Source organism: Typopeltis vanoorti, chromosome 21, assembly GCF_054136105.1.
Source record: "Typopeltis vanoorti isolate ZY-2024b chromosome 21, IOZ_Tvanoo_1.0, whole genome shotgun sequence".
NCBI classification, from domain to species: domain Eukaryota; kingdom Metazoa; phylum Arthropoda; class Arachnida; order Uropygi; family Thelyphonidae; genus Typopeltis; species Typopeltis vanoorti.
Genome location: NC_143569.1, coordinates 1,439,144 through 1,459,015, shown reverse-complemented (window position 1 = coordinate 1,459,015; position 19,872 = coordinate 1,439,144). Strand labels below are relative to the sequence as shown.

The following is a 19,872-nucleotide window of genomic DNA, read 5'->3' as shown; positions in this document are numbered from 1 at the left end:
ATTCCTGAGCCCACCCTCACACAAAATCTGTTTGCTATAGGCTCTTCTGCCTTTTGTGTATAGAATAAAATATGAAGGTGGTCTGAAAAGTTCTCGGCCTAACAATGAAAAAACAAATTTATAATATCAAAATTATTTTTATTTTGCAACATAATCGTCTTTAAGACTAATACATTTATTCCAGCGATGCTCCAGTGCCATTATCCCATCCCTGTAGTGGTTCTCAGTAAAATCTGCAAAATACCCCTCTACAGCTGCAGTCGCTTCTTGATTCGAAGAAAAACGATGACCAGCGAGGAAGAGTTTTTAGTTTTGGGAAGAGATAGAAGCCAGAGGGAGCCAAATATGGGGAATAGGATGGATGTTCCAACAATTCACAGTGCAGATCCCTAATTTTCCCATAGCCCAAACATCTTTGTGGGCAGGTGCATTGTCATGATGAAAGATGATTTTTTTCCTTCTGCAAACTGGGTCTTTTGTCACGAACTGTTTCATCTAGTCTGGTTAAAAGATCGTAATAATATTCACCGGTTATTTTTTATCCTTTTCAAGATAATTAATAAGCAAATGCCTTTAGCCCCAAAACACCGATGCCATGACCTTTCCTGCTGATGGAACTAACAATTTTCTTCTGTCTATGGTTCTGACAGCTGTTTGGATTCTGGTATAATGGTGAATCCAAGTCTCATCCATAGTAATAAATTGATGCACAAAATCAGTTTTATTCTTGTTAAAATGCTCCAAGCACTGTTCAGAGATTTTCATAGGAGTGTGTTTTTGATCTGCTGTGAGCAAGCACAGTGTCAATTTGCGCAAAGCTGCAATTTGCAATTCTTCATGCAAAATATATCCTACACGTTCTTTTGAAATGCCTACAGTCTCAGCAATTTCACACACTTTGGCTCATCAAAAACGAAGTGCCCATAAACTTTTATGAACTTAGAATGAATTTCTTCTGGCATTAAACCTTCTTTTACATAGTCACCACATCACCAACTACGAAGAAAAAATCTTGCAGATATTGCCATCTATGGTCAAGGTCAATAACTTTTCAGACCACCCTCGTAAATAAATAATAGATGATTTAAGTTTTTTCCATAATGATATAAAAAAGAAATATATGATTATTTTATGAAAGAAACAATGAATCTTGTTTTCTATACAATGTTTGGTTTATTTCATGTAAGTGCTGGACGAAAATAAGAATGAAAACTATAATTATGTAAATAGCCATATTCAGCACCAGTATAAAAAATAAATGCAAGTGCAACTCTATATTACTAGAGATCAGGGGTGAAAATATTGATTGCAATGATCACCTTTGTTTTTCTTTTGATGTTTTTGTACATATTATTGTATGGGCACCCCTCCATGGAATTCTAAGATTCACTGTGTGAGACCCAAACTATCAACACAATATCAATCGAACCTCTCCTTTAAACTATTAACACAAAGCACTTGCATACAACAGACCAATACAACCCATTCTGTTCATTCACCACTCTCCAAGCAAAAAATCTAGTCCTCATGCCTTTGCTAACCAGACTCTTACCCAACTTCAAGGGATGACCTCCTGTTCTGCTTTTCTAGCCAAGTGCTGAAACATTTCTCCTGCATCAATCCTATAAAATCCTTTAAGAAACTTAAATGTTTCTATTATATAGCCCTCCCCTTTTTGCTAACAACCAATTTTTGGAATCCACAAACCCTCCATCTATCCTCACAGGAAACATTCTACAGACTACTCACCATACTGATCACTTGCGTCTGGATCCTCTCCATCCACTTCCTCATTCCCAAGAAACCCAGGTGGCCAGATCTAAGCACAGTAATCCAGATGTGGTCGTATCAAGTTTTTATAAAAAGGAATGATAACTTCCTTATCTCTCTCTCTGCTTGTTAGTGTATTCTTCAATAATCAAGTAATCCTGTGAGCTACCTTGGCTACTTTAGCAATATGCCCTCTAAACTTCAACTACTACTACCTCCAAATTTCTGGATTACAATTTCCTCAGTGTAATATACATCTTGTAATCTTTATATTTCCAAATGCATAACTTTACACTTTTCCATTAAAATGACATCAGTATGTTTTTCCTATACTGTCAAGCCTATTCAAATTGTCCTGAAAGTTCTGTACATCACTGTGATTATTACTCTACCCAACTTTGAATCATCAGCAAACAACTGAATACCTCCCTTCATATTATCCTATATCATTTATGCCAGTGCTTCTCAAACTTTTGGATGTAAAGGCCCCCTTGGAAAAATTAAAATATTTCACAGCCCCCATCGAAAAATAAATTCTTATTACAGACACATTTGTTGTATTTATATTCAATACAAAACATACACAGCGAATATTGCAAAAATCAAATGCAAATATTACATTTTTAGCATCTTACATACACATTTGACATGGCACACTTAGTTTCAAAACATTGTAAATTTGTTTTCATTATTTCATGGGCCCCCCTCAACAAAACTAACGGCCCCCAAGGGGACCGCAGCCCACAGTTTGGGAAGCACTAACTTATGCAAATTAAACAGCAGTGGTCCAAGAACCGAGCCCTGCAGCACACCATTGGATTCTGCTCCTCCATATACTACTTTTCAGTATCTGTCCATTGCCCACACTTTTATCCATTCCCAGTTGTTGTAGTTTGCATAATATAGTTCTATATGGAATCTGTTAAAAGCCTTTGCAAAATCTAGCAGTATCATTGTTTAGCCATTCTCTTTATCCAACTCAGTTGTCACCCTATTAAAAAAATTCTCATAGAAAGGCTTAGACGGTTGTACATGCTTATTAAATTACTTAAGGAATTGACAATGTACAAATGATATAAATTAAAATTAAACTTTAATCTATATTCCAATATTTTGGCAACATCACGTTGCTATTTTCACAGGAACTTAAAATAAAGACACATGCACGCAGACACTACACACACAGTAACTGAGGACGAAGCAGGAAGCTGTTGTTTCTCCTAAAAGTCCTGATGGTGCCCCCTAGTGGGCTATGTAAGTATTCTTGGTCATTGGGCCGAAGGTCTTCTGATGTAAGTCTCCCAAATTTGGGGCAGTCTCAGGCAACCAAATTTGTTGAGGTTTGGCATTTTCTTAGGGCTGAGGCTGATTCCATGAATAGCCTTTCAAATTTGAATTTACTACAGTGTATAATCATGGCTTTCTTCCACCATATTCTGTGGCAAGTATCCGGAGCACAGTCTGCAAGACCAGAGTGGCTGTACTGGTGAAAACGGATGTAGTCCTTGTGTTCTGAAATTCCGATATTCGCTGTCCTGCCTGTTTGGCCAAAATAGGACAGCTTACAGCTGCAAGGCACCTGGTATACACCAGGTAGGTCTAAGGGAGGTGGTTGGTCTTTAGTGGAGTGGATAAGGGATGCCAATTTTTTATATGGTCTGTAACAAGAGGTCAAGTTATGTTTTTTAGGATTTTGGTAATTTTTTCCAAGGTGCCTCGGATGTAGGGAATGGTGATGGATTTAGAATAATCCTTGTTGTGAATGGGGGGGGGAAGGGGGTTGTGGTTAACTGGTGTCAATATTTTTTGAATTTTTTGGGGGTGGTAGCCATTGGCTGAGAAAGTGTTGAGGATGTGGTTTAGTTCAGTGGATAGGGCATTGTCATTTAAATAGATAAGTTCAGCCCTGTTGTGTAGTGTCTTAATAACTCGACATTGTTGTGAGGGTGGGGGGGGAATTGTTGGTGAATGTATCTGCCTGTATGGGTAGGTTTTCTATAAACTGAGAAAACCAAGGTTCCATCAGGCTGGCAGGTGACTAGTGTGTTTAAGAAAGGGCGGCTGTTGTTTTTCTCCTTTTCCAGGGTGAACTTGATTCTGAAGTGTTGGTTGTTTAAGTGTGTTAGGAAGGAGCAGAGTGTATCAGAGACATGTGGTCAAATAGCGAACACATCATCAACGTAGCGAAGCCACATGGTTGGTTTCTGTGGGGCAGAGTAAGTTGGCCAAGGGTGGGGAGAGTGGTGAACCCATGGCTGTCCCCTCTATTTGTTTGTAGAATTTTCCTTGCCAAACGAATTAGCCTGAGTTCATAGTGAACTGAAATAGGGCTGAGATATTGGTAGGAAATTTAGCTTGGATTAACTCTAAGTCTTGCAGACCATGCTCTGGATACTCGTCACAGAATACGGTGGAAAAAAGTCATGGTTATACACTGTAGTAAATTCAAATTTGAAAGGTTATTCATGGAATCAGCCTCAGCCCTAAGAAACATGCCAAACTTCAACAAATTTGGTTGCATGAGACTGCCCCAAATTTGGGAGACCTTCAACCCAATGGCCGACAATACTTACATAGCCCGCTAGGGGGCACCAACAGGACTTTTAGGAGAAACAACATCTTCCTGCTTCGTCCTCGATTACTGTGTGTAGTGCCTGCGTGCATGTGTCTTTATTTTAAGTTCCTATGAAAATGGCAACGTGACATTGCCGAAATATTGGAATACAGATTAAAGTTTAATTTTAATTTATATCATTTGTACGTTGTAGATTCCTTAAGTAATTTAATAAGCACCTATTATAAAAAGTTAAGAGATTACTAAGGTATGACCTGCCCTTCACAAAACCATGTTGTCCCTCACAGAGTATCATATTCTTACTTGATCATCTTTTTGACCCAACTTTTCCAGTACTTTTACCACTGCTCCTGAGCAACTGATTGAAAGGAAGTGGTGCCCTGATAAAGTGTGAAGGTATAACCATAAATTTTTAAAATATTTTCTCAAAATAAGGAAACACCAATTTTGAGGTATTTTCTATAATACCATGAAGGCAGTTCACAAATATTAGTTTTATGTGAAAATTCTGCCAAAAAAACTGTAAACTGACATGTTATGTATACTATGCTGCATTTGACTAATCACCATATAAATAATACTTTAAATTCAATTTTCATTTTTTCAGGAACAAATAAACATACGGAGTTGATCTTCTTCCAAGCAATCGAGTTTTGTTAGGAATTTTATAGCTTTCTCTGCTGCTGCCACTACTGCCGGTAGTAGAAGTTTGACATTTTGTACCACAAATACCACCAAGTGGGGCGGGGGAAGAATAAGGTAGGCGGTATGAAGTAGATAACTTTGCTAAGCCTGCAGACTTGCTATTCCTGTTCTCATCTTCAGAACATCCCTCCTTCTTCTTACCAGGAAGTGGTGCCCTGTACTATGAGTATAAAAACACATTTAAAAGCAATGTGATTATAATACAAAAGATGCATGCTGTAAGATCAAAGAGATATTTACACACACACACACACACACACACTTAAAAAGAACAAAATAGGAATATCGTATTAAAGAAAAATTTGTTCCATTTGTAAACTGACATAATAAAATAAATGTATAATAATAATAAAAAATTTAAAAAAGCAGAAATCGTTACGTTACATTACATTCAACCATGCTGTCTGGTTAGCCAGGTTGATAGCATCTCAGATTTTCAACTAACTTACATACTGTTGATTTAATTGTTTACTTTTATTATTTCTTTATTTATTTTTGTAGTAGATAACTTTCAGCCAGTGCGATATATCCTGCCTGACAAAAATGGTTTGAAAAAAAGGTCTCATGTTTGGTCTCTAAAGCAGGTTTCCTACATTATCCAACTCTTGGCCATCCATGACACTAACAAGTTGTATAGTTTTAAGGTTTCCAATTTTTATAGTGTATGGGGATTGTCACAAAAAATTGTTGCAATCACTAAAACAGAACTTCACACTGAGGTAGTGATCACAGTTGATTTCAATCAACAATCAAATGAAACAGAAAATCCATTTCAACTGGAATATCTAATAAATAAATATTATAATAAATGCAATACAAGCTACTACCTACCATGCTGAGTGTGTATATTCAAGCACTATTTATCCCTCACTGTTTTAGATTTAATGACATGAAGAACAACAAAGAAGAATGAAATTAAATGATTTTGTGTTGCATGCAAGTTTAATAGTGGTTCAATATAGGATCATAATGCACATAGTGAACAAAAAGAAAGGAGAAGGAAGGGCACACCTTATGCTAGTCAGTAGACTTGGTTATTGTGTAGAAGGCATAAAATTAATTTCCAAACCTACAATCTTCGCAGCACAAACAGTTCATTACCACACACAACAATTAGTTAAGAGTGGGAACAGTTTAAAGTGGCAACTGTTGAAAAAGGGATATATGACCTACCTCAGATCAAATTACAACCTGTTATAACCAAAGCAGACAAAGGTAATGCTACTGTGGTAATGAACCAAACAGAGCATAACAAAATGTACAATCCTCTACAAGATCATTCTACTTACAATATTATAGGGTGTGATCCTACAAATACAAAAAAGAATCAAGCGTAAATTGCTGAAAAATATCATTTCTTGCAACAAAGAAAGTATTAACAAAATCAAGTCTTTTCATGTTATGTAAAAGATTCACCCCTATGCCTAATTGTTCATAATATAAACCATCTTGCAAACCTCCTAAACATTTGACTAAATTATTAGCTTCATTTTACAGATATCTCATAATAAAATGATGGAAAAAAATTCTATAAAAAATACTGTTCACTTTTTTTTTTATATAATAACCCCACATGTGAAATGTTGCAAAATCTATAAAACAACAGTGCCATGTGTGGTAAAAAACAAATTGATAGATTACTTCTCTCTCCTTAATCACTATTAAGGAGAGAGAAGTAATCTATCAATTTGTTTTTTTTTTTAATGAGCTGGGAACTGTACTCAGTGGGAAAGCATTATGGAGAAGGCTAATCCAGAGAACAGAGGTAGAGGGAATGAAAGAAGATGATGAGCAGTTTATCTGGAGTTGGTTACTGTATGGGTGTTGGTTGGTCTAGTTCTTAGATAATTGGAAGTAGAGAAATGGTAGTGGCCAGTTAACAGAGCAGTCCCCATGAAAATACCTACAGAAAAGGCATAGAGCAGAAACAGAGCATCTATGGAAAAGTGACTGAAGGCAGGTGGTGAAAGAGGGAAGGTCACCTATTAAGTGGATTGCCCTCTTCAGTATCTGATTAAGAATTCTCATGGAAGTTTTGGGTGCACTACTCCAAATGTGAGAACAGCATTCTAAGATTGGGCAGATGTGAGATTTATGAAGCATTAGGAGTTCAAGGAAAAAAGAAGTAATGTTTAGAATGTAAAACAACACTGTTTTTAGAGGCTGGGGGGCATGAATTTAATGTTTCTGTCAGGAAAAGCTGGATATGATAGTCATCCTAAAAACAGAAAATGATATTGAAAGAATATTGCAACATTATCAAAAGTAAGTGGGAGTGAAGTAGGATCTTTCTTGCAACTAATAAGACATAATTAAAAGAAACACGTATTAACCACAGTGAAAATTATTTAATTGTAAATATTTCATCCTAAGTATCTTAGGACATCATCAGTACAGAAGTTTTAAACAATAATAGGAATAACATGGGGTGCTTAAGGGTCAAAGCTGTATAACTGAGAGGAGACCTCCACATAGCCTTTAAAGGAATGCGGAGAACCGACCAGGGCTTCTGACCTAATGTCCAATCCTCACCTTCTCGTGGTGCACCCTGTTGGGTATCTACTTTGATACTGAACGAACGAGGATGGGCTGGCAATTTGGGATTTAGCCGACCAAATTGTATTCTTATTGGTTAAACCTAAATAAAAAATGATGGTACAACATGACAAAATTTCATGCCGGCTGGGGCGTCGCCCGGTTAAACAAGGCCCCCATTGTTTTCGCCAGGGAACCAGGGCGAACAGCGAAAAGTCAGCTACTGGAACAAATCTGAAAACAAACCCCAACTCAACATCACCAGAGTTAAAGATTGGTACTATCAACGTAAGAAGCCTGAATGGCAAAGAAATGGAGCTAGCTGAGGAATTAGATAAGTACCAGATCGACATAATAGGGGTGACTGAAACAAAAAAAGACCAAAACTGGTGAAATCTTTTTGAGCAATAAATACAAAATGTTATATTCAGGCAATGACAATCAAGGAAAAGAAGGAGTAGCCATAGTATTCAACACAAAATACGAGGCTAATCTTCTTGTATGGCAGTCAGTCTCAAGTAGAGTAATGTGGTCAAATAGGAGAATGGGGAACTGGACAATGAGACTTATTTGTGCCTATGGTCCCACAGAAGGTTCTACTAAGGTAAAAGTGGAGGAATTTTTTGACGCTTTAGAAAAAGCAACTGACACAATGAAAAAGGAAAATTTGGTCCTTGTTGGGGATCTAAATAGCAGAATAGGAAATGATTGTGAGACATACAAAAATATTTTGGGAAAATTTGGAGAAAAGAGCAAAGCTAATAATAATGGCAAATATCTGTTGGATTTCTGCTCAGGACATGGACTGGTTATTACTAACACCATGTTCCAACATAAAAATGTGCACAAATTCACATGGAGAGAAGAGGCTAGGAATAAGAAAAGTCTCATTGACAGTGATGTTTTCTCCCTGGTGCAGGACACCAGAGTGTACAGAGGATTTGAAATTGGAAGTGATCACTATTTAGTCTTGAGCAGGATAAAATTGAATTTCATATTGAAAAGAATAACATGTAAGAAAGTTTTAAAGCGAATAAAAGTTGAGCAGTTCTCAGATGTGAACTGTAGACTGAAATACACAAAGATTATTGAAAAGAAAATGAAAGAGTTTGAGAACAGGAATCAAACCTTGGAGATTCAGTGGCAAACTCTGAAGAAAACACTGATTAATTCAGCCAGAGAGGCATGTGTGAGATTGCAAGGATAAAAAAAATCAGAACTCCCTGGTGGACACAGGAAGTTAAAGAGGCAGTGAAGGAAAAGAAGAAAGCATATCAAAAGTTCCTGGCAAATAAGTCAGCTTTTACTCTTACAGAATACAGAGACAAATGTAAGAAAGCTAAACACTGTGTAAAACTAGCTAAACAAAAGTCATGGGAGGACTTTGGCAAGAATATAGAAAATAAATATCAAGAAGGTGGCAAAATATTCTGGAGGTTGTTGAAGAAGCTTAGGAATGGAGGAAAGAGTGCTTAAAAGGAGTTAGAGATGATAAAGGTGACATGAAAACAGGAGAAAAAGATATCCTTGAAGTATGGAGTAATTACTTTGAAAAACTGCTAAATGAAACAAGCAGTGATGACAGCACAGTGGTAAAAAACACTGACCAGGCATGCAGTCAGGAATACATATCCATACTAGAAGTAGAAAAAGCCATCAAACGCTTGAAATATGGAAAGGCAGCAGGAGTAGATGATATTCGACCAGAAATGCTGAAGTATGGTGGTATAAGAGTCTTACAGTGGCTGCAATGCATAGTTCAGAAAGCCTGGACAGAGGGACGAATTCCCGATGATTGGAGTAGAGCTCTCATAGTACCCATATATAAAAAGGGAAATAAAACTGCATGTGAGAATTACAGAGGTATTTCCCTACTGAGTGTTCCTGGCAAGATCTATGCAAGTATACTTGAGAAACGGTTGAGAAGAATTGTGGAAGAAAAGCTTGGTGAAGAACAAGCTATATTCAGGCGAAATAGAGGCTGTCAGGATCAGATCTTCACTTTACAACAAATAGTCGAGAAAGCATGGGAATATAACAAAGATCTGTATTTAAGTTTTGTCGATCTGGAAAAGGCATATGACAAGGTGCGAAGAGAGAAGCTATTCAATACGCTGCAGTTATATGGTGTCAATGGGGCATTATATCAAGCAATACTTAGTCTTTATTTGAGTTGTAAGTCAGCAGTTAGAATTGAAGTACAGGAAGATGGTTTAATGTTAAATCTGGTGTGAGACAAGGATGTACATTATCCCCTCTGTTATTCATTATCTATATGGATCACATTATGAAGGAAAGTGGTATTAAACATGATATCAAAATTGGAGATGTTAATGTCAGCTCTTTGCATTATGCGGATGATGTTATACTTCTAAATAAATCTGCTACAAGTCTGCAAGATTCTCTGACTAAATTGAATAGCTGTTGTAATAGATATGGTATGAAGGTCAGCAATAAAAAGATAAAGACAATGAAAGTAGGCAGAATCATTGAAAATGTCAACTGTATTGTGAATGGAGAACCTGTGGAACAAGTAAAACATTTCAGCTATTTAGGCATAATTTTTACTGAAGATGGTAAATTAAATATGGAAATAGACAACAGAATCAGCAAAGCTGGTATGGTGGGAAGTCGATTGAATAAATTCATATGGAATAAGAGAGAAATCAGTCAGAACACTAAATTAGCTGTGTACAAGACAGTGTTCAAACCAGTTTTAACTTATGGATCTGAGAGCTGGGTCAGAAATAAAACACTTGACCAAAGACTAGAGACCACAGATATGAGAGTCCTTAGAAAGATTATAGGCATGAACAGATGGCATCAATGGCAGTATCATATTAAAAACGAGGATATTAGGAAAGAACTTGACATTGTCAGCATCCAGGAATGCGTTATCAGAGCTAATCTTAGGTGGTATGGTCACTTAAACAGAATGGACGAGGAAAGATTAGCAAAACAAGTGTTCTCTGCCAGGTTGGCAGGAAAACGACCCAGAGGAAGACCAAGATATAGGTGGATTGATACGGTACAAAGTGCCTTAGACGATAGAAATATAAGATCTGATAATGTTGGAGTCTTGACAAGTAACAGACTGATTTGGAGGAAAATTGTAGATAGGAAGTTAGTAATGATGTAATTTTTTCATGTAGTACTGTCATATCCTGTACACCCCTTGAGGGTACATGGCAGGAATTTGATGATGATGATGATGATGATGATAGGAATAACATACAGTTAGGGCGCATGATTACAATAGAATCTCATTAAACGTGCATTACGTGCTGCAGAAGTAAAAATAAAATAAAAAAATAAAAAATAAAATAAAATAAATTATTTAACACAATTTTGCATGACAATTTCCCATACTTTAGGAATAGTAAGAACGTCGTTGCGGTTTAAGTTTGGTCTGTGTAGTAGGGCTTCAGAACTTTCTTTGTATAAATGTTCATGTTTATATAAAGATCTATGTAAAAGTTAAGACTTTTCCCAATGGATCCTATGGTTTGGATTTTCAATTCCGTGTTGAGAGAGAGGCCAGATTTCTGCGGTTTAAAAAGACGAATGTGGTCTCGATGTTCCGAGATGCGTTTCTGAACAGATCTATCTGTCTGTCCAAAGTAAGATAATTTGCACGAGCATGGAATCTCATAAACGCAAGGTATCATCAAAGATGAGAGTTTGTCCTTAGGAGAAGGAAACAAGTTGTAAATTTGGTTGATAGGTTTGTAAGTAGTGGCAAAATTGTATTTCTTCATAATTTTAGAAAGATGTTCTGTGATGCCTTTAACGTAAGGTATGGAAATCCTATGGACTTCATCCTGTCTGGTTTGAGGTGTGGAGAAGTGACTGATGATTTTTTGAAAATCACTAGCTTCCAGAGCACACAAATTCTGCTCCTCTGAAGAATCTTTAAACCAGGAATTAGAAGTAATCAAAAATACAGCCATCCTAAATGGATATAATCCTAAAACAACTCAAAAAAATCATCAGTCACTTCTCCACACCTCAAACCAGGCAGGAAGAAGTCCATAGGATTCCCATACCTTACGTTAAAGTCATCTCAGAACGTCTTTCTAAAATTATGAAGAAATACAATTTTGCCACTACTTACAAACCTATCAACCAAATTTACAACTTGTTACCTTCTCCTAAGGACAAACTCTCACCTTTGATGTTGCCTGGCATTTATGAGATTCCATGCTCATGCAAATTATCTTACTTTGGACAGACAGGTAGGTCTGTTGAAACGCATCTTGAAACAGCAAGACCACATTCGTCTTTTTAAACTGCAGAAATCTGGCCTCTCTCAACACGGAATTGAAAATCCAAACCATAGGATCCAATGGGAAAAGTCTAAACTTTTACATAGATCTTTATATAAACATAAACGTTTATACATAGAACGTTCTGAAGCCCTAATACACAGACCAAACTTAAACTACAACGACGTTCTTACTATTCCAAAAGTATGGGAAATTGTCATACAAAATTGTGTTAAATAATTTTTTTTTTTTAAATAAGATTTCTATTGTAATCATGCGCCCTAACTGTATGTTATTCCTATTATTGTTTAAAACTACTGTACTGATGAAGTCCTAAGATACTCAGGATGAAATATTTACAATTAAATAATTTTCACTGTGGTGTGGTTAATACGCGTGTTTCTTTTAATTATGATCACACCACAGGTTTCGTTATTTAAAAAAGTAATAAGACAGGTGTGAGTTTCACAACATTGAAATTTGCTGTCTTCACTCCATTTGAGAATTGTGAAGACATTAGTATGTAAACTAATGGTTATGGAAGATTGAGGTTTAGATAACCAAAGAATAGTACTGTCATTAGCAAAACTATGAAGAGGATTTGCAGTCAGAAAGAGAAGGTCACTGTTGTAAAGAAGGGAGAGCATGGGTAAGAATAAAAAATCCTCGGGTACCTCAGCATGGATAAAGTAATCTAAGGAAGCCATCTGCCACGACATGCAACAAATGACGAGTAAGGAAGATAGCAATCAAATCACAAAATGCAGGAGAGTGACCATAAGATGGTTGCTTGTTCAAGAGACAGGATCATATGCCTTTGAAATATCAAAAATGATGACATAGCTTTCTCCAAATATTTTCAAGGGCTGTGTCCAAAGGTCGATAATGTTAGTGAGAAGGTCTACTGTAGAATGAAAATGACAAATTGTTCATGACCATCACTTATGAGAGGACTAAGGTGAGAGAAATGGGACAATAATTTGATGGCTGACTTCTGTCTTTCTTTTCAGGTACAAGCTTAATAAAGGCTTGCTTCTATGCTAATGCATAGATGCCAGATGTGTTGCCATCATGTATTCATCATGTGTTGCCAATATAAGCATATTTGCTTATATTGGCAACACATGATGAATATTAATTCTCAAGCAAAAGTCCATAAAACAAAACTGGATGAATACCATCTGGACAAGGTACCTTATTAGTAAAAAGACTAATCAGGATTTTCCTGATGTTCTGGAAAACATCAAAGGAGGCATGCATGGGCAGTTTGTGTAGTGCAGGAGATGATTTACCTTGGTCATCTGAACAAGAGTTGGAGGAAAATACTGATTCCAAGAGGTCTGCCTTATCCTTGGGTGAGTTTACTATGGTATCATCAGAATGCGAGAGAGAGGTGGGAACAAGGAAGGCCAGTAGTAATGTCCAACAGCCTTAGTGAGGCACTAGAATGCTCAACTGCCAGTTGAGCAGGAGGCAAGCTTATTGCATTTCATTTTTATGAAGTCTGCTTTAGAATCATTGATAACTTTTGACACTGATTTCTGGCTGTAGTGTATGCTGAATGAGAAGCAGGGGTTTTTGCTTTAAGACACTGAGCATATACTGTGTTTTTATTATGAACTGCAGAGGCACATTTTTAAGAGAACCAGGGCTTTGATAAGGGTTGGGAGTTTGCAGCAGAGGGAGGAACAAAGACTCCCACTTCCAGTAAGGATCATTTTATTCAATTTTAGTTCAGTGCAGATGTTTGGATCAGGATTGCTGTTTTTGTTTTCCTGATCCCAACATCTGCGCTGAACTAAAAATTGATATCAGACCATGAGATAAGAGACAAAATTTCTGGAGGTCATCCCCATTTAGCACAAACATAGTGCCAATAGAGTAGTAGGCACAAACTGGAGGAGAGCAAACAACATTTAAAAAAGGAGACAAGATTTTGCAAAAAAAAAAAAAAATAAAAATCAGAAGGTCAGAGTTGCCAAGAGGAAGACAGATTTCGAAAGTGTATTCAGAGGGGGAGATGGTTAAGAAAAGATCAAGACTGCTGGAAGAATGAGGATTGAGGAATGAGAATTCTGGTTTGGTAAGTTAACTATTTCGTGTTAGATCGTGACCGATGGCAAATAATTTGGCTTCCTTTCTGGCTGTGAAGTTGGAGAAGGTGAGCCAGTTCATGTTATGGATATTAGAGTCTCCTAGGAAGATAAGCTCACAATTTGAGTAATTAGTTTGTATGAAATCCACTTTGTGATAAGTAGTCAAAAAATGAAGCAAAATTGTCAGAGTAAAGGCAAAATGAAGGTTATAAAGTTAGGTAAGGAAATCTCACCAGATTGAAAAACAGATTACCATTTGGATATTATGAATATCAAATGATAATTTCTGAATATCAGGTTGGGCAAAAGCACATGTTCCTCCCTTTTATTTTTTGCATAATGCATCTTGTAAGACATAACTGGGATAGCTTGAGATGGGCTGTAGTCGTAGAGGATGCCAATTAAGGTTCAGTTAGGAAAAATTGATCAGGTTTTGATGTCTGTAAGTGGTGACATATATCATTAATGTTTGTATTGATGCCTTGAATGTTGGTTAAATGGATGTGGGTGTTTATGTTAAAAAATTTTGGTTTTTTTTTTGGGGGGGGGGGGGTACTGATATATTTTTTTTTTTTATTTTTTTTTTTTACAGTTTTTGTTGTATTTTCATATTTTTGCTTTTTATGGGAGATTTTATTTTTATATCCACAGTTAAATAGTACTTGTATGACTGACTTTCATGTAACAGTTGTTGATTCAGGTAACTTAAAGAGCTGGGTCATGCAGCTCAGGTGAGAGACTTGTGCACACTTGCACACAAAGAGTGCCAATTCCAAGTGTGGCCATGGACAGTACTCCCCTCTCCTACACACATCACTAAATCTGTCTCCTTCCAGACCTGGCACTGTGAGCAGCAGAAGGATTATTTTGTTCACGAGAGGTGTTACCATCTTATTTGGTCCAGTGAACTATCTGGTGGCCAGCCTGCAGGAAGCTGGTCAACTAGTTTGATAATTACTATGTTGAGCATGCCCAGCAAGGGCATGCTCAACATAGTAATTAGAGGATGGAATTTAATACCAGTCTTTTAATATACTCAAAAAAGAATATTAAATAATCATGTTCTAAAAAGGTTCAGACAATGATTAACTTTGATATCACTTTGCTATTTACTGATGCAGTTAACTGAGACTTGATTTGATAAAGTTTTATTTTCCCTCAAGATATATTCGAATTATTCAAATTTACAGTACATGCTAGTTATTTCAATCATCATCATCATCATCATCAAATTCCTGCCATGTACCATCAAGGGGTGTACAGGATATGACAGTACTACATGAAAAAATTACATCATTACTAACTTCCTATCTACAATTTTCCTCCAAATCAGTCTGTTACTTGTCAAGACTCCAACATTATCAGATCTTATATTTCTATCGTCTAAGGCACTTTGTACCGTATCAATCCACCTATATCTTGGTCTTCCTCTGGGTCGTTTTCCTGCCAACCTGGCAGAGAACACTTGTTTTGCTAATCTTTCCTCTCCCATTCTATTTAAGTGACCATACCATCTGAGATTAGCTCTGCTAACGCATTCCTGGATGCTGACATTAGGATATTAGGAAAGAACTTGACAATGTCAAGTTCTTTCCTAATATCCTCATTTTTAATATGATATTGCCATTGATGCCATCTGTTCACGCCTCTAATCTTTCTCAGGACTCTCATATCTGCAGTCTCTAGTCTTTGGTCAAGTGTTTTACTTCTGACCCAGCTCTCAGATCCATAAATTAAAATTGGTTTGAACACAGTCTTGTATACAGCTAATTTAGTGTTCCGACTAATTTCTTTCTTATTCCATATGAATTTATTCAATTGACTTCCCACGATACCAGCTTTGCTGATTCTGTTGTCTATTTCTATATTTAGTTTACCATCTTCAGTAAAAATTGTGCCTAAGTAGCTGAAATGTTTTACTTGTTCCACAGGTTCTCCATTCACAACACAGTTGACATTTTCAATGATTCTGCCTATTTTCATTGTCTTTGTCTTTTTATTGCTGACCTTCATACCATATCTATTACAACAGCTATTCAATTTAGTCAGAGAATCTTGCAGACTTGTAGCTGATTTATTTAGAAGTATAACATCATCCGCATAAAGCAAAGAGCTGACATTAACATCTCCAATTTTGATATCAGGTTTAATACCATTCCTTCATAATGTGATCCATATAGATAATGAATAACAGAGGGGATAATGTACATCCTTGTCTCACACCAGATTTAACATTAAACCATCTTCCTGTACTTCCTTCAATTCTAACTGCTGACTCACAACTCAAATAAAGACTAAGTATTGCTTGATATAATGCCCCATTGACACCATATAGCTGCAGCGTATTGAATAGCTTTTCTCTTGGCACCTTGTCATATGCCTTTTCCAAATCTACAAAACTTAAATACAGATCTTTGTTATATTCCCATGCTTTCTCGACTATTTGTCGTAAAGTGAAGATATGATCCTGACAGCCTCTATTTGGCCTGAATCCAGCTTGTTCTTCACCAAGCTTTTCTTCCACAATTCTTCTCAACCGTTTCTCAAGTATACTTGCATAGATCTTGCCAGGAACACTCAGTAGGGAAATACCTCTGTAATTCTCACATTCAGTTTTATTTCCCTTTTTATATATGGGTACTATGAGAGCTCTACTCCAATCATCGGGAATTCGTCCCTCTGTCCAGGCTTTCTGAACTATGCAGTGCAGCCACTGTAAGACTCTTATACCACCATACTTCAGCATTTCTGGTCGAATATCATCTACTCCTGCTGCCTTTCCACATTTCAAGCCTTTGATGGCTTTTTCTACTTCAAGTATGGATATGTATTCCTGACTGCATGCCTGGTCAGTGTTTTTTATCACTGTGCTGTCATCACTGCTTGTTTCATTTAGCAGTTTTTCAAAGTAATTACTCCATACTTCAAGGATATCTTTTTCTCCTGTTTTCATTTCACCTTTATCATCTCTAATTCCTTTTACAGCACTCTTTCCTCCATTCCTAAGCTTCTTCAACAACCTCCAGAATATTTTGCCACCTTCTTGATATTTATTTTCTATATTCTTGCCAAAGTCCTCCCATGACTTTTGTTTAGCTCGTTTTACACACTGTTTAGCTTTCTTACATTTGTCTCTGTATTCTGTAAGAGTAAAAGCTGACTTATTTGCCAGGAACTTTTGATATGCTTTCTTCTTTTCCTTCACTGCCTCTTTAACTTCCTGTGTCCACCAGGGAGTTCTGATTTTTTTATCCTTGCACACAACCTCACCACATGCCTCTCTGGCAGAATCAATCAATGTTTCCTTCAGAGTTTGCCACTGAATCTCCAAGGATTGATTCCTGTTCTCAAACTCTTTCATTTTCTTTTCAATAATATTTCTGTATTTTAGTCTACAGTTCACATCTGAGAGCTGCTCAACTTTTATTCGCTTTAAAACTTTCTTACATGTTATTCTTTTCAATATGAAATTCAATTTTATCCTGCTCAAGACTAAATAGTGATCACTTCCAATTTCAAATCCTCTGTACACTCTGGTGTCTTGCACCAGGGAGAAAACATCACTATCAACAATAACATAGTCAATGAGACTTTTCTTATTCCTAGCCTCTTCTCTCCATGTGAATTTGTGCACATTTTTATGTTGGAACATGGTGTTAGTAATAACCAGTCCATGTCCTGAGCAGAAATCCAACAGATATTTGCCATTATTATTAGCTTTGCTCTTTTCTCCAAATTTTCCCAAAATATTTTTGTATGTCTCACAATCATTTCCTACTCTACTATTTAGATCCCCAACAAGGACCAACTTTTCCTTTTTCATTGTGTCAGTTGCTTTTTCTAAAGCCTCAAAAAATTCCTCCACTTCTACCTTAGTAGAACCTTCTGTGGGACCATAGGCACAAATAAGTCTCATTGTCCAGTTCCCCAATCTCATATTTGCCCACATTACTCTACTTGAGACTGACTGCCATTCAAGAAGATTAGCCTCATATTTTGTGTTGAATACTATGGCTACTCCTTCTTTTCCTTGATTATCATTGCTTGAATATAACATTTTGTATTTATTGCTCAGAAAGATCTCACCAGTTTTGGTCTTTTTTGTTTCAGTCACCCCTATTATGTCGATCTGGTACTTATCTAATTCCTCAGCTAGCTCCATTTCTTTGCCATTCAGGCTTCTTACGTTGATAGTACCGATCTTTAACTCTGGTGATGTTGAGTTGGGGTTTGTTTTCAGATTTGTTCCAGTAGCTGACTTTTCGCTGTTCGCCCTGGTTCCCTGGCGAAAACAACGGGGGCCTTGTTTAACCGGGCGACGTCCCAGCCGGCATGAAATTTTGTCATGTTGTACCATCATTTTTTATTTTGTTTTAACCAATAAGAATACAATTTGGTCGGCTAAATCCCAAATTGCCAGCCCATCCTCGTTCGTTCAGTATCAAAGTAGATACCCAACAGGGTGCACCACGAGAAGGTGAGGATTGGACATTAGGTCAGAAGCCCTGGTTGGTTCTCTGCATTCCTTTAAAGGCTATGTGGAGGTCTCCTCTCAGTTATACAGCTTTGACCCTTAAGCACCCCAGTTATTTCAATGGAAAAGAAAATATACAAACAACTAGATGGAATAGCCATGGGGGTATACCTTTCTTATCCTTTGGCTAATTTCTACATAGAACACTTAGAGAATAAAGCACTCAAAGCAGCCACACTCAAACCAGTGGTTTGGCTACCTATGTACATGATGCATTTGCTTAGAGACATTTTTAGTGCATTTAAATACCCAACATCCTAAAAACTTAGAAAAGGAATCTAACAACTCTCCCCTTCCTAGATACATTTAGTCACATGCCCTCCAAATGGTTCATTATTTTTTCTATTTATAAAAAATCTATATACTGGAAGATATTTGCACAAACAAACAATCACATCATCATCTAGCTCAACAATATAGTATACTAAAAACAGTACATACACAGAGCCACCTGTTCCAATGATACTGCTCTTATTACTGAACTCTTGCATCTTTGATACACTTTTTAAGCCAATAGCTATAATCTCCAGAAAACAGAGAACAAATGAACTTGATCCCCCCCCCCCTCCCTAAAACAGAAGACCACAACAAACTATTATTATTCCATACAATCAGGGAACATCTAAAAAGATAACCAGAGTGCTTAATAAACACTAGCTCACACCACATTTAAATCACTTATTAGTGTCAAACTGGCAACCCTCATCTGTTCACCTAATGACAAAATCTCTACTTTATCACATCCAGGAGTATATGAAGTGTCCTATACTTGTGACCTGGCTTACTGTTGACATCTGCCTCAGAGAACAAATATGTTCAGCCATCACTATGTCAAGGCAGGACTAGCAGACTATGGCTTAGACACCTTTCAATATAGGATTAGATGAAAAAACACAAGAGTGATACACAGAAGTCAAAGAAACTGTTGGAATCAGTTTTAAATATTTAAAACATTCCTCAAACCTCAACAAGTTTGGATATCTCAATTTACCTAAAACCCGACACACTTTAAGACTGAATCACTTATCAACATCACTGTGTATCCAACAATAGAGATGGCACCAATTCACCCTTTAGTTCTTTGTATAATCTGTTACAATTTTAAGCTGCTCCCACTATTAAAGTATGCCCATAGATGCAAGATCCTTCGACACTTCTGTGCATATCAAAAGAAGGAGAATCCATTCCGATTATAGGGTAATCAATCCGTATTGTGGGATGAGTTGTTTATTATTACACGTCAGAAAATTAACTTCTCTTTTATGATCATTGTAGTTTTTAAAGTGGTAACTATTTAGCTGGTATAACAGTTGGAAAACTTTACGTGAATTCGTGTGTTGGTGACCAATTCGTACATCACCTTATTTCTTTCTCCCCTTCAACATGAATTGA

General features: G+C 36.7%; 1 protein-coding gene across 3 annotated transcripts in view; it reads right to left on the bottom strand.

Annotated features, from left to right (window-relative positions):
- Positions 1 to 19,872, bottom strand: part of LOC150094597 (uncharacterized) — a 269,253-nt gene that overhangs the window by 131,325 nt on the left and 118,056 nt on the right. For all 3 annotated transcript variants that reach the window (XM_090411018.1, XM_090411017.1, XM_090411016.1), the window contains exon 7: positions 4,969 to 5,210. In XM_090411018.1, the coding sequence (XP_090267144.1) occupies positions 4,969 to 5,210 (242 nt within the window). The remainder of the gene's footprint in view (positions 1 to 4,968; positions 5,211 to 19,872) is intronic.